We start from the raw sequence: 13,619 nt of genomic DNA on the forward strand, positions 1-13,619 counted from the left end.
CCATTACTGCTACATTCATTTTCTTTCTCCCAGAGGAAGGAGAGATTAGTAAGGAGAAGGGGATGTGTAGCTGCATCACATTCACACTCATTCACTCCGAGATTCAAGATGCAGTGAAGAAGAACGACGTGCTGAACTGTCATGACAACCTCCTCGCTTTGCTGCTGATGAATGTTTGATGTGATGAGGAAAATGTTCCACTGTTGTGGATGAAGTTAGGCCTTTTTAATCTGTCTTTATACAATATCAACACACTGAATGATTCAGTCCAGTAGTTTTGAAAGGATCCTGAATTTAAGAGTTGTTGCACTGACAAAAGGTTTATTCAGTCCTGATACGTGACCCCTTGTTATTTTATTCTATCAAATGAGAAAACAGACACATTTCTCTTATGAGCTGTCCAGACATCATTTTCTTAAATGGGGCCTCACTAGAGCCAGATGCATACGGGGTCCGTGGCCAGGAGAAGAGAGGTGTACTGATGGAAAACAACCAGCTGCAGGAGCCGGGCTCACAAACTGTCATCCTGTGTGTAAAACTGTACAGTGCAGCGCTTTAAACTCAGTTCACTGCAGCAGCTGCAGCCCCTAAGCATATGCACTATGAAAATGTAATCTATACTTTCTATTCAAACAAGTAAAAGAAGCATTTTATTTACACAAATAATTTAAAAGGTAAAATTTAAGTGTTTATGTGTTTTCCTCCAAGCTTACCTCACTGTCTATTTATTTTAAGTGTCTTAATGTCTAAAGCAGGCTACACATTGGTGGTAAATATAGTTGGACTTTAACTAGGCCCCTTTTGACGATTTAGTTTTATATTTTATATAAAATCCTAACAAAGCAACAATATGTAATTTCTTCACAGCGTAAGCTTTTGTTCTTAGACACTATAAAATAAAGCTCCACGTAGTCTACAACTCGTTCAGTAGCACATGCCGAGTGGATTATGGTAGACTTAACTGGTTTACAACAACAGATCTGTGTCAGCTTTAAATCTATAATGCTATCTCTGAAACATCATTTGATGGGCTATTAATCCTAACATTTATCTCTGCCTTACGATGCCGTCATTACACTGCGTGGTTAATACTGAGCCATTTTCTGTCCTTAGTACCATTTAAGAACCATTATTCTTCCATGTTCATAATCTAGCATTTAGGTTTAAAACATTTCTGTAGTTGCTCACAGTTCTGTCCTTCCTGTCAATAATTAAACCATCCAAAGATCCACTGGGACGCACACATCTCCAGCCGGATCAACTTCAGAAAAAACACAAATCTTTATGGTGTCATGATGTATCAATGTCAGACCTTTCTTCATTTTCATTGTTTGATCTTCTTAGAATTAACATTGGTTGCAAAAGGTTTGCTAATTTTGTTACATTCCTTCATCTTTAAGAAAATAGCTACTTAACTACAGTAAATGGAAAGTTAGACAAAAAAAGAGAATAATTCTAGGTTTGCTGCCTATTTTTAACTACTGTCACATGTTTCTGACTGCAAACGATTCTGACATCACAACAACATCCCATTTAAATCTGATCATTTGACTAAGTCTGTCTAATTACTCCTATGTTTACTTTTTAAAATATATCAGAGAAATAAAAAACTGATGTTGTAGCAGTGGTGTAATATAGCTAAGTACATTTAGTCACATGCTGTACTCGAGTACAATTTTGAAGTACTTACACATGAATATTTCCATTTTATGCCTTTATACCTTAAACCTTGTATCTATTACATCTAGAGGGAAATAATGTCCTTTTTACCCCTCCGACATCCATAAGCACTAAACTAGTGACTGTTTAGTGGAATCATAGGTGCATTAGAGTTGAGATATTTCATTTTGTTAGAGGTGGAATGTAACTAAGTCAATGTACTCAAGTACTTAACAAAAGTACACATACCTCAAAACTGAACTTGGGTATTTCCATTTTATGTAACTTTATACTTCTACTCCACTACATTTATCTGACAGCTTTACTTGCTTTTCAGGTCGAGATTTAACATGAAAAACATGATAAATTTAAAGTGATTAAACACTATTTTAATTTAAAACTCATAACAGTATATTAAGTAGTTATAATAAGCCTTATCTTTATAAAAGCAAAACACTGCTTACATAAATGCATCCATACAAATAAAATTATAATATATTTAGATTATATAAAACAATCTAAAACTTGATACTTTAAGTACATTTTGATGCAGATACTTTTGAACTTTTACTAAAGTATGTTTTGACTGCAGGACTAATTTTGCAGTGTGTTATTAATATTAGTACTTTTACTCAGTAAGGATCTGAATACTGTTTCCACTGTGTGCATTGTTAAACCAAACGTCTATAACAAAAGACACAGCTTAAACGTTTTAATTTCTCATATAGGATGAGAACAAACTTAGGTGTTAGTTGATTATATCGCATTATGTTCAAGGCCGGATTAACCATATTACCCAGGGGCCCCGACCTCTAAAGGGCCCGGGGCCCCGACCTCTAAAGGGCCCGGGGCCCCGTCCTCTAAAGGGCCCGGGGCCCCGACCTCTAAAGGGCCCGGGGCAGAGTGGGTACAAGCTAAATATCTGATTATCTCTCTCTCTTATATGTTCAACTGTCCATCGGAGCCGCTGCTCAAAAATGAATTTTGAGGTGATTTCAGGGTGATTTCTGTTTAGAATGAGATGAGGACCAAAATGCTACTTGATTCTAGATTCTTGGTTTGTTTGTGTCTTGTCTTCCTCTGTGATGCCTTCATCAATTCAATACATTAGTGCTGCTGGGAATAGGTGTTGGAAAATAAATATTAGATGCTTTGAAAGTGGTTGCTTACTTATTTCTGTGTGGAAATTGAGGAAACTTCCTTCCCGATCTCTTTACATCTTTTTATATCTTTTGTACAGTGTCCTTGAGTGCCAAGAAAGGCACCTTCCAAATAAAATGTATTATTATTATTATTATTATCATTATTATTATCATTATCTATGTACACCATAGTGAGTGAGTGGCCTTGACAAGAGGACATCGTGGTGTATTTGTAGTTCTATGAGCGTTTGCACATCTGTACATGAACATGCTCTTGAAGGCAGTTAGTTATGGATGTATTGAGTATTTTACTGTAATTTATTGTGTATTTTGCCAGATGATGGTGATTGTGGGGTGGTGATGATGGGCCCTGTGATACTGTTGCCCAGGGAACAGCAGAGTGTTAATCTGGTCCTGATAAACCTGATTGTGCTGTTTCTGCTGTGACTGTAATGGATGTTGTTAGCCTATAGCTAACTGTAGCTAACTATAGCTAACTATAGCTAGCTATAGCTAGCTTAGCCACATTAGCGTCTGTCGCCATGGTGACTGTGAAGACAACGCAGCGTCAGGCTGAGCAACGTAAACATCGTTACTGACAGAGCGTTACATAACCGTTATAACCGGTAATAGCCGTTATAACAGACATTAAACACTGCCTGTGACTTTATGTCTTCCTCCAGTAGCGCTGTGTGTGTATGTAGTGTGTATGTTGTGTGTATGTAGTGTGTATGTAGTGTGTGTAGTGTGTATGTAGTGTGTAGTGTGTATGTACTGTGTTTAGTATATGTTGTTGTTCAGTCTTACCTTCCCGCAGGCTCCGTCTCCGACCACCACTACCTTCAGCTGCCGGTCCTGGCTGTCCTCCTCAGAGTCCGACATGTCGCCTAAAGGTGCGCGTGATGAGCGGGAACCAGCAGAACCAGCCCTGGGTCTCTGAGTGGAGTTATCAGCTAATCACAGATGGATTAAACGGCCGTTGAGGGGGAAACCAGACGCCATTTTGACTCTAACGGCTGCTCTTCTTGGCGCCGTCCACTCTCTCTCTCACGCGCTGCTGCCGCGAGCTGCTCGGTCCTCCGCGGCACCGGGAGGAGACCGCTACCGGGGAGCGAACCGGAGGACACTTTAACTCTGTCAGTATTTTAATATCGCCATAAAGCTTTTTGTCTTTACGGTAAACGGACCCAGAGCCGAACAGCCGGCCCCCGCGCGGTGGTTGCGTCCTGTGTGTGACGCGTTGCTGTTGCCGTGGTAACAAGGGTCAAAGTGCGCATATAAAACACCAGAAATAACAGAAAACGGTCATATATTATATTATTATATATTAACCCTTTGGAGTTTGAGGCTATTTTGTTGTTTTTTGACTCTTTTTCATCCTGTTTATGCAACTTAAATAATGATTACCCTGACATGCTGCTATCAGCTCAACCTCACCTCATTATTATGTTTGACTTACTGGATCAACATTTAGAAACAAAAAACCCCCCACAAAATTACAGAAAATAAAAAAATAAAAATAAAAAAGACACAAAAACATACATAAAAACACACAAGAAACACACAAAAAAATTAAAACATTTTTTAAAAACACAGATAAAAACACACAAAAAATACACAAAAATCACACAAAAACAGTAAACACAAAAGATTGCATTAAAAATGCTGAAACGCACACAAATTAGAAAAATCTCTATCTATAAGTAGTCTATAAGTAGTTACTACACTTGGAAACTTGTGGAAAAGCCAAAACTTTAGAGGGAAGCTGAATTTAAGTACAGTTTGAGGTACTTTGCTTGAGTATTTCTATATTCTGTACTTTATTCTTCTACTCCACTGTGTTTTACAGGAAAATCCACTTCTTCTTTGACAGCTGCAGGCCTAGTGGCTTTTAATTTTCAGACAAAACGTAATCATCTTGCTAAATATGATCTAACGTTATTACCAGACAATACTAACTACTAATACTTTAACAGATATAAAATATAAATGTTTTCTTTTATTCACAAATCCACTTTTTGAAAATGAATGGGTTTAATCTGAAGCCATTTTTTTTAACAAATCTGGCTTTTGTATCATCTGACCATAACAAAGAGTTAAGAAAAAAATATTTACCAAAGTTTACTATTAAGTACAGTTTTAGGTGCTTTCTGACACTTCAGCTCCACTCAACAGGAACTTTTTCATTCAAATCCACTTTCTGGCAGCTGCAGGCCTCGTTGCTTTGACTGTCCAGCGGCTGAACACAAAACAATAATAAACAATGATAATTTTGCTAAATATGATCTATTACCGTACAATAAACTGCCTATCAAGCCATTAAAAGCTCCACCTCGACCACATTAAAGTGCTTCGACAAGCGTGCATCAGTAATTGACCCAATAATAATAATCCAATAATTTATAAATAATAATCATAAATGATAAATAATAGGCTGCTATGAATCACACAATGGTCACATTACCATGTCATTTTGGCTCCAATTTAAGGTTTCTTTTTTTATTCTGTTCTTAGCATATCTATCTATTATTATTTATTTTTGCAGTTATCTATTTTTATTTATGTCCTTATACTGCTGCAACTGAATATCCCTGCTGCGGATTAATAAAGGTGTATCTTATTAGGCTATATAAATGTAAATAAAAATGTAGTGCAGTTTCATTAGCTAGTGTTGCAGTTATATTTTTACTTTTTTTAAAAAGATCTAAATACTTCCAGTAGGCCAACGTATGTCTTATTTAAGATTTTAAATAACATTTCTAAATAAATAAATAATCTTTCCCTCTTACATAGAATGTCCCTGTATTCAAACATGTACATAATATGGTAAGTACATTATATTTATTTTTTATATACTTTAGTCGTAATACAGTTCTTACACAAAAAATAATTAAATAGATATAAATCAATTTAATAAATATTATTACAATATTAATAGTATACAGTATAGCAGATTTTTAATTCATTTATTAGGATATTGTTGACTAGGTAGTAAAAATGTATAATGTACATTGTTATATAATGTAGTTGCACCACCAGACATTATGCTTTATGTCTTTATGTCTTTATGTCTTTAAGTCGTCATCACGTCTTTCATCCCACAAAAACATTCTGATGATTTCAGTTCACCTGAATGAAAACTCAGATCTGAAGCCTCAAGACGTCCAACAAACACTTAAAACCAACTTTATATTGACCCTGAAATCATTATAGACTCTGCGTGTTAATCAAGATTCAAAGGTTCTTCATGAGGATCTCCAGTCAGACCTTAATGACACATGTCATGTTTCCAGTGCAGAGCTCAGAGTGAACCAGTAGACGACCAGTCTCCCAGTATAGACGACCAGTCTCCCAGTATAGACGACCAGTCTCCCAGTAGAGACGACCAGTCTCCCAGTATAGACGACCAGTCTCCCAGTAGAGACGACCAGTCTCCCAGTATAGACGACCAGTCTCCCAGTATAGACGACCAGTCTCCCAGTAGAGACGACCAGTCTCCCAGTAGAGACGACCAGTCTCCCAGTATAGACGACCAGTCTCCCAGTAGAGACGACCAGTCTCCCAGTAGAGACGACCAGTCTCCCAGTATAGACGACCAGTCTCCCAGTAGAGACGACCAGTCTCCCAGTATAGACCACCAGTCTCCCAGTATAGACCACCAGTCTCCCAGTATAGACCACCAGTCTCCCAGTATAGAGGACCAGTCTCCCAGTAGAGACGACCAGTCTCCCAGTATAGACGACCAGTCTCCCAGTATAGAGGACCAGTCTCCCAGTATAGAGGACCAGTCTCCCAGTATAGAGGACCAGTCTCCCAGTAGACGCAGGTCTACCAGCTGACAGATGACACACTGATGCATTCACCAAACCAACAGGACTATTATTGGCTAACTGAACTCCATCCTTGGACAAAATGACAAAACAAAACATTTTCCTACAATTATTTTGTGTCATTTTGCTCCTTTTTTGTAATATTTTCCCAATTAGTTAATGCTTAATATAAACATGAACAACATGTAGTACGGACTTTGATTCAAAGTTTCATTAGTTTCTACATGAACTGTTGCCAAACAGAAAGTGTACTTATTTTATTATCATTATTTATTATCATTTTAGTTTGGAGTCCAGACAATTTATATGATAAATGCTTTGCACCAAAAACAGTTAAAATATTAAAAATATTAAAAAATAATATATAATTCTAAAAATCAATGAAATGTAGGGGGAAAGTAATTAAATATTTGTGTCACTGTCCTTGAACACTTTCCTACTTATAGTCTCATTCACCATAAACGTGTCACAGCAGAGATTAGATGCTATATTTCACCATGCATATAATACAAAGGGATTTACATAAGAATATATCACTATATCAATATATCAGCTGTGTGAGCTGCAGCTAAAGATCTTTTTTTCTGCACGGACAAAAATACATTTAAACCACTTCAAATGCCACAAAGTCCACTCAGTCAGAGTCTTTGAAAATGTGTGTTTTGTCATTAATTTTCATCTTAATTATTTGTTTTGTGATATTTCTGTAAAATATGAGCTGCAGTCAGTGTTTTACAGTCACGGACCTGCAGGAAGCAGGAGGTCCTGCAGCATGAGGGAGTTGCACCTGGGCCACTCTCAACAGGTGACAGAGACTGACAGGTGAGTGACAGGTGAGTGAGTCCACCATGAGGGTGTGATGGCAGGACCCCGAGCCCGGACTGAAGGCTTCAGAGGGACTGAAGGCTTCAGAGGGACTGAAGGCTTCAGAGGGACTGAAGGCTTCAGAGGGACTGAAGGCTTCAGAGGGACTGAAGGCTTCAGAGGGAAATGAAGACGAATAGTTTTTTAAAAGAGGCTTCAGGCAGAGAACCGCCGGAGAGTCCGTCAGTGATTATTATTATTTCTTATTTCTCTTGTTTAGTGAAAGCTAAATGGAGAAAGTCTCTGATCCTGCAGCAAAGATTAGAACATTAGAACATAAATTAATAAAGCAGGGAAGTGCCGCAGCTTTTACCTTATTATGATAATTATGATAACGGGTTTTATGATATGGGCTGTTTTTCACCGAAAACGCACCACACTTGAAAAATAGAAAAATAATATTTCATCATAATTCTTTTGGTAAAATGATCAATATTTGAGATAATGCCACTGATGTCATTAAACTGAGATTTTCTATTGACATGTTCGGGTTCTGCACGTTGCATTGATCCTTAGTTACATAAAGAACATAAAGGACTATAAACATAAAGAGCAGAAAGAGCATAAAGAGCAGAAAGGACTCAGGAGATATTTAAACAGCGGGAACAAATAAACAGAATTGTTCAAACGCATGAAAACCAACGAGGGTAAATTTTACACATTTTTACCATCCCGGTTCCTCAGATACGTATATACGCAGATAACGTATCAGCTAAATAAAAACACAATGCATCAATTTCAGAAATGAGCAAAGTTCATCAGTTAGAGCATTACATGTCTTTCTGTATTTAATTGAATTTAGGTGGAAAATTATCTGCATATCGTTGCATTCTGTTGCTGTAGCAGTTTTTTTTTACAGCGTTATGTTTTACAACTGTTATGAAATCGGGGTTATTAATATCTTTTTGTTTCTATTTTATAACTTTAAATGTTTTTATTTTATTTGTTTTATTGTTTATAAGGAACGATCAGGTTGATTAAACTTTAATAATAAGGCCTACAGATGATATGATCTAAAGAGAGAAATATTATATTAATGATTAAGGCTTCTTAAATAAATCATCTTAACGTTAATAAATATTGCATTTATTTAGAGCTAACAAATAGAAACAACCAGCTCGATGTGAGATCGTTTCACTTGCTTCTTGAATTTTCATCCTCGGATGATTTTGTTAGTTTGAATCTGGGGAAAAAAGGAGGATTGTATCAATAAAATAAATACAACGATGTTTTAACAAAGGTTATTATAATCAACAGTATTCTGACTATTCTGTTGAATTTTGTCATATAACATTTTCCGCAGTAAATCTTTATCATAAAGACATTTAAAGACATTCGGGTTTTGTTTTGTGTCCCATTGAGTAAAAGGAGGCAGTAAGCAGCGGCTCAGCTCTGATTCACTAATAATTCTATTAAATGCCACTTTTCTCTCATCAATAACTAGTGTTCAGATCTCTGCAGGTGTGAATAATTAGAGAAGAGGAGCAACACATGTGGAGGCCAGAGAGGAAGAGCTCGGCTGTTATTCCACCAAAACAAAAATCAAATAACAAGAAATCATGTCAAGATGTGGAGCGGCGACGAACTAAAGTTATGTTGAAAATCAGAATTTAATCAACGGCAACTCCAGAGAAAATACCAAAACTTCACGCTTCTCTCCCCCAAAAATAAATAATAACTTAAAAAATATTTTTTTTTTTCACTTGAATAATCTGCGCAAAAATAATATCTGTATGCGTAAACTTCCTTAACATGCGTAATGGAATAAATAGACATAACACATTTCCAATCAAATTAATATTCTAGTGTTGTTTTCATTTTAACTCAGTCAGCATGATTAACACTCACAGCCTAATTTATATAATACAATAACTATATTCCGCACGCACTACACGTAAATAATGAGAGAAAAAGAAATAACGGGGCTGTGATGGTGTGATGGGGGTGTTTGCATTTCAACGGTCGCAGGTTGAAAGAAAGCAGCAGAAATGTTCCTGATATCAGATATCTGCTCATGCTGGTAGAGAGGAAGCTGGTCCACTCTGTCTCTCTGTCCTCCAGCTCACAGGTGGAGATGGCCTCTGGTGGCTCATACCTGCATCAACGAGATCAGATTTAGGACTTATAGGCGCCACGAGGACTGTTTTACTCATATATAGGGTTAAAGGAGCTGCAGGAACCGGCTGTTGGGGTCTATAGCTGCGTCTTTACGCATTGCTGTTAATGTGACTGTTTTTATGATTCATGCATCAGATTATAGGATCAATCTCGGACATTTGTCTCCTTTATTCCTCTCAGCTCACACATGAACAGTCTCTCTCTCTCTGCAGCATGTCGGGCTGCAGGTGTTATAAGACCAGAGATGGATGTTCAGGTGTTCTAAGACCAGAGATGGATGTTCAGGTGTTATAAGACCGGAGATGGATGTTCAGGTGTTATAAGACCAGAGATGGATGTTCAGGTGTTATAAGACCAGAGATGGATGTTCAGGTGTTATAAGACCAGAGATGGATGTTCAGGTGTTATAAGACCAGAGATGGATGTTCAGGTGTTATAAGCCCAGAGATGGATGTTCAGGTGTTATAAGACCAGAGATGGATGTTCAGGTGTTCTACCAGAGATGGATGAGGAGAGCAGCAGCTCCCTGTGACCCGACTTAACATCAGCCTGTTAGATTATACTCCCGCAATACTTCAGTCCGCTATTAGGCCTGAGAGTAGAAATAGAAGCGGAGAGATGTTTCTATTGTCGCAGCTCTTCTTCTCTGGTTTAACTTCAGTGACATGGTCCTCCTTAACCCGGAACTCTGCTCTCCTGTGATGACATGGAGCCCTAAAGGTAGCTGTCAGTCCGCCCTGTCCGGCCTCACACACCTATTTATCATGGTTGACAGGTGTGTTTGGGGAGAAGACATGCTGGCCCTATAGATGTCATCTATCTATCTACAGGGATACTTTATGGAGAACAAGCTGAAGTTTTGATCATAAAAGAGATCGTTTTACCCGCGAAAACGCACAAAAAGATGATGAATAAACGCTTTTTATGGACTGTAATTTGCTCCCAAAACACAAAAAAACTGTCCGATAGCAAACTCTGAAATATCTCTGAATAAACTCTGAAAATATGGTAATTAAAGAAGCATATGAGCAATTTCACATTTTACCATTTTATTTATTTAATCCTTAAGATGCCTTTTGCTCAGAAGAGCACAAAAACATGTTTGTATCCGTTTGTACAAGAAAACGAGGTTTGTAAAAAATAAAAATAAAAAAAGAACAGGTTGTAGTAATTTTAGGCTCTAAATAAAAGGAATGTGTAATTTAGTTGTTTTTCCTCCACTCGTTGAGTTTTCAAATTAATGAGTTTATATACAAGTGCATTTTTATTAGTAATTTTTTTGTTATTTCCGATAATTTGTGGTAATAAAAACGCATCTGTCTCAATAATACACTCGTTCAAACATTTAAATAAAATATCATCCAAATGAAAGTAATGCCTGATATGTTTTAATGTTTTTTTTCGATCTAAACAGTCATTGAACACAATAACACATGTACATTTCATTAGAAGTCGCTCTGTTCTGTTCTAGCCTGCATGCTTCCTCTTCCAGGCCAGTCCTCCCAGTCCTCCCAGTCTGCCCAGTCTGCCCACTATCATGTATTTTACATTGACGTCATGTAACGTATGTTATAGCTCAAAGTGCTGAAATATCATCTTACCTTTACAAACACAGCAACAAAAGAAAAAACACAACCTGTAACAGTTTATATGAAAGTCAATGGAATCAGCCTATTTCCAATCACTGCAGAGGTAGGAAGGCGTTATTAACCGACATAAGGGGACATGTTCAGTCTGGTTCAGGCCGCCGGGTCCCGGACTGGGGTCCGGGGGCTTCAGAGGTCCTGGAGGGCTCCCGAGCAAAGAGAGGAATACTTTAATGTTATTATGAGAGTTATTATTATCTCCTCAGAGGTTAACAGTTACTGAGGGAGTCCATCTCCCGGGTCAGGTCACACACTATGATTTAAACCCTAAATCTGAAGAAAAGTCTTCTTCAGCGGGCTCCTCGTGTCAGACCCAGTAAATGAAAGTGTTTGAGGACAAAGTTTGGGGGTCTCTGGTCTGGACGACTCGTCCCCCTCAGGATTTATCCTCATGTCAGAGAAGAAGTCATAGTTTGATTTCCAAAAAGAATAAATAGAGTCTCGGAGGTCTCACTGGTTCCCCGCACAGGCGGAGAGCGTCCAGGCCGGGAGGCAGTAGGCGTAGGGGTAGTAGTAGGAGGGCTGCAGGGACAGCAGCGGGGGCCGCAGGATCTCTCCGGGCCCGTACTGTCTCTGGTCGTCCCGCACCAGAACCTTCACCGCCACCTTCTTGGCTGCAGGAGTGGACGCCATCAGATCTGCGGCCATTTGGCGACGTTTCGTCTTGTAGCGCCGGTTCTGGAACCAGATCTTGACCTGAGTCTCTGTGAGCTTGAGGGAGGCCGCCAGGTCGGCCCGCTCCGGCCCGGACAGGTACCGCTGGTGGTTAAAGCGCCGCTCCAGCTCGAAGACCTGCGCGTGAGAGAAAGCGGCCCTGGAGCGCTTCTTCCGCTGCTTGGGCTGGTCCGGACTCTTCTCGTCCAGGGTGCAGGAGTCTGGAGGGGGGACACGCAGAGGCCACATGCAAGTGAGTTCCTGGATCTGTTTGTTATTCTACTGCAGCTGGACCACACGTGCTGGTTTCAGGTGAGATTGGTGCGAGTTTTAGGAATGAGTCATTCTAACAAAAAGAGAATCATCCACATTGATAGAAGCATTTAAACACTTGGTGTTTAAATGAGCTGAGTGATTTATCAAAGGTCTCTGGCTGCTGTACATTAATACACAAAGTGGAAAATGTCTGATCAACGTTTTCATTCAGGCCGAAACTTTACAACTATCTTTATTTCCTACGAGTTGGAGGTTATTTCCTAAAAATATCCTTCAATTAACTGTTTTTTTTTTTATTTATTAAAAAGTGCCAGTGCAGAATAAATAACCCAAAAGCCCTGATGTCTTCAATAAATCCATAACAATTAATACTACAGGGACAAAGTTTGACTCTGAATCCAAATAATAATCAGACGCGTAAAACTAGGACAGTTTGTGCGTAAAGTTGGAGGGTGGAGAGATTTAACAGGCCTCAAGTCTCAGTAACACCACCAGCACTCTGCTGCTGCAGCAGCATTAAATATAAACTGCACTAATAAAATGTTATTGTGCTCTTGGTTTATCCGTTTAAAGATTAAAGAATCACTGAGTAGTTTTTTAACAGTGTGTTGACTCACCCGCAGCGTTACTGGGCTCGCTGTCGCTCTTCAGGTTCTCGGCGGCTGGAGACTCCTGGTCCGTCTCCTCCTGCAGACTTTCCTCCGGGACATCGGACGCAGCGTCTCCGTCCTTCTCGGACTTACACACGGCCGCAGGCTTGTTGCTGTCGTTGTCGTCGCTGAGTCCCGAGTCCGAGTCGTAGTTCTTCTGGTCCGCAGGCTCACAAGCCCCCCCATCATCCCTCCGGGACCCGCCGTTCATCTCCCCAAATATTTTCCAGCACGCCGTCTTGGAGAAGCACATGTCCAGATCCGGCAAGTGTCGGCTGTCCTCCTTCTTGTTGAGGATCGCTTGGATCGAGAAAGGCATCAGCGAGTTGCCACGAACGGCCATTTTCAAAAAAAGAAGCGAAATCTGCTGCGTTCTTTGAGTTGATGAAATAACCAGGAGGAACTTGATCACTTCATCACCATGTTGTTCTTCTTCCTCCGTGGATCTGCTGCAGCTGGACCGGTTCCCTCCTCTCCTGGTCCTGCTGTGGTCGCATCCCCGCGGGACAAGCCGTGAAACTTTCTGCTACATCCGCGAGCTCGATGCTGCTCCTCCGCGCCGCTCTGCCTTCAGCCCGGGCTCGCTGCGCGCTCCGGCCCTTTTCACACCCTTCTTTCACCATCCACCCTCACCTGTGACTGACAGCCACGGTTCGTGGCCTCCTATTGGCCCGCAGAGGAGGAAAGCCGCTCCGCGATTGGTCACTGTAAACTACGTCATGCTGCTTTCAACCGGGTGGGAAAAAAGTCAAAGAAAAGTTTGGTCCAAGTTTTTCACTG

The 13,619-nt window shown here is 39.6% G+C and overlaps 2 protein-coding genes across 2 annotated transcripts in view; both read right to left on the reverse strand.

The window, feature by feature from the left end:
- rab28 (RAB28, member RAS oncogene family) overlaps window positions 1–3,949 on the reverse strand; it is a 31,891-nt gene extending 27,942 nt beyond the window's left edge. Inside the window, exon 1 of the mRNA XM_059346886.1 lies at window positions 3,609–3,949. Coding sequence (XP_059202869.1) covers window positions 3,609–3,683 — 75 coding nt within the window. The 5' untranslated portion in view covers window positions 3,684–3,949. The remainder of the gene's footprint in view (window positions 1–3,608) is intronic.
- A 6,721-nt stretch (window positions 3,950–10,670) lies between these two features.
- nkx3-2 (NK3 homeobox 2) lies at window positions 10,671–13,301 on the reverse strand. The gene is made up of 2 exons (XM_059346651.1): window positions 12,807–13,301; window positions 10,671–12,134 (listed from the first exon to the last, which is right to left on the reverse strand). Exons 1-2 carry the CDS (start codon window positions 13,180–13,182, stop codon window positions 11,710–11,712), a joined length of 801 nt encoding a protein of 266 aa, XP_059202634.1. The 5' UTR covers window positions 13,183–13,301; the 3' UTR covers window positions 10,671–11,709.
- Between the last annotated feature and the right edge of the window lie 318 nt (window positions 13,302–13,619).

This window comes from Centropristis striata, chromosome 12 (genome assembly GCF_030273125.1).
Source record: "Centropristis striata isolate RG_2023a ecotype Rhode Island chromosome 12, C.striata_1.0, whole genome shotgun sequence".
NCBI lineage: Eukaryota > Metazoa > Chordata > Actinopteri > Perciformes > Serranidae > Centropristis > Centropristis striata.

Excerpts from the sequence above, each read along its gene's own strand:
- nkx3-2 (XM_059346651.1), bottom strand. The coding sequence starts at position 13,182 with ATGGCCGTTCGTGGCAACTCGCTGATGCCTTTCTCGATCCAAGCGATC. Across the intron at positions 12,135-12,806 it reads CGAGCCCAGTAACGCTGCGG|ACTCCTGCACCCTGGACGAG; the intron begins GTGAGTCAACAC and ends TCCCCCCTCCAG.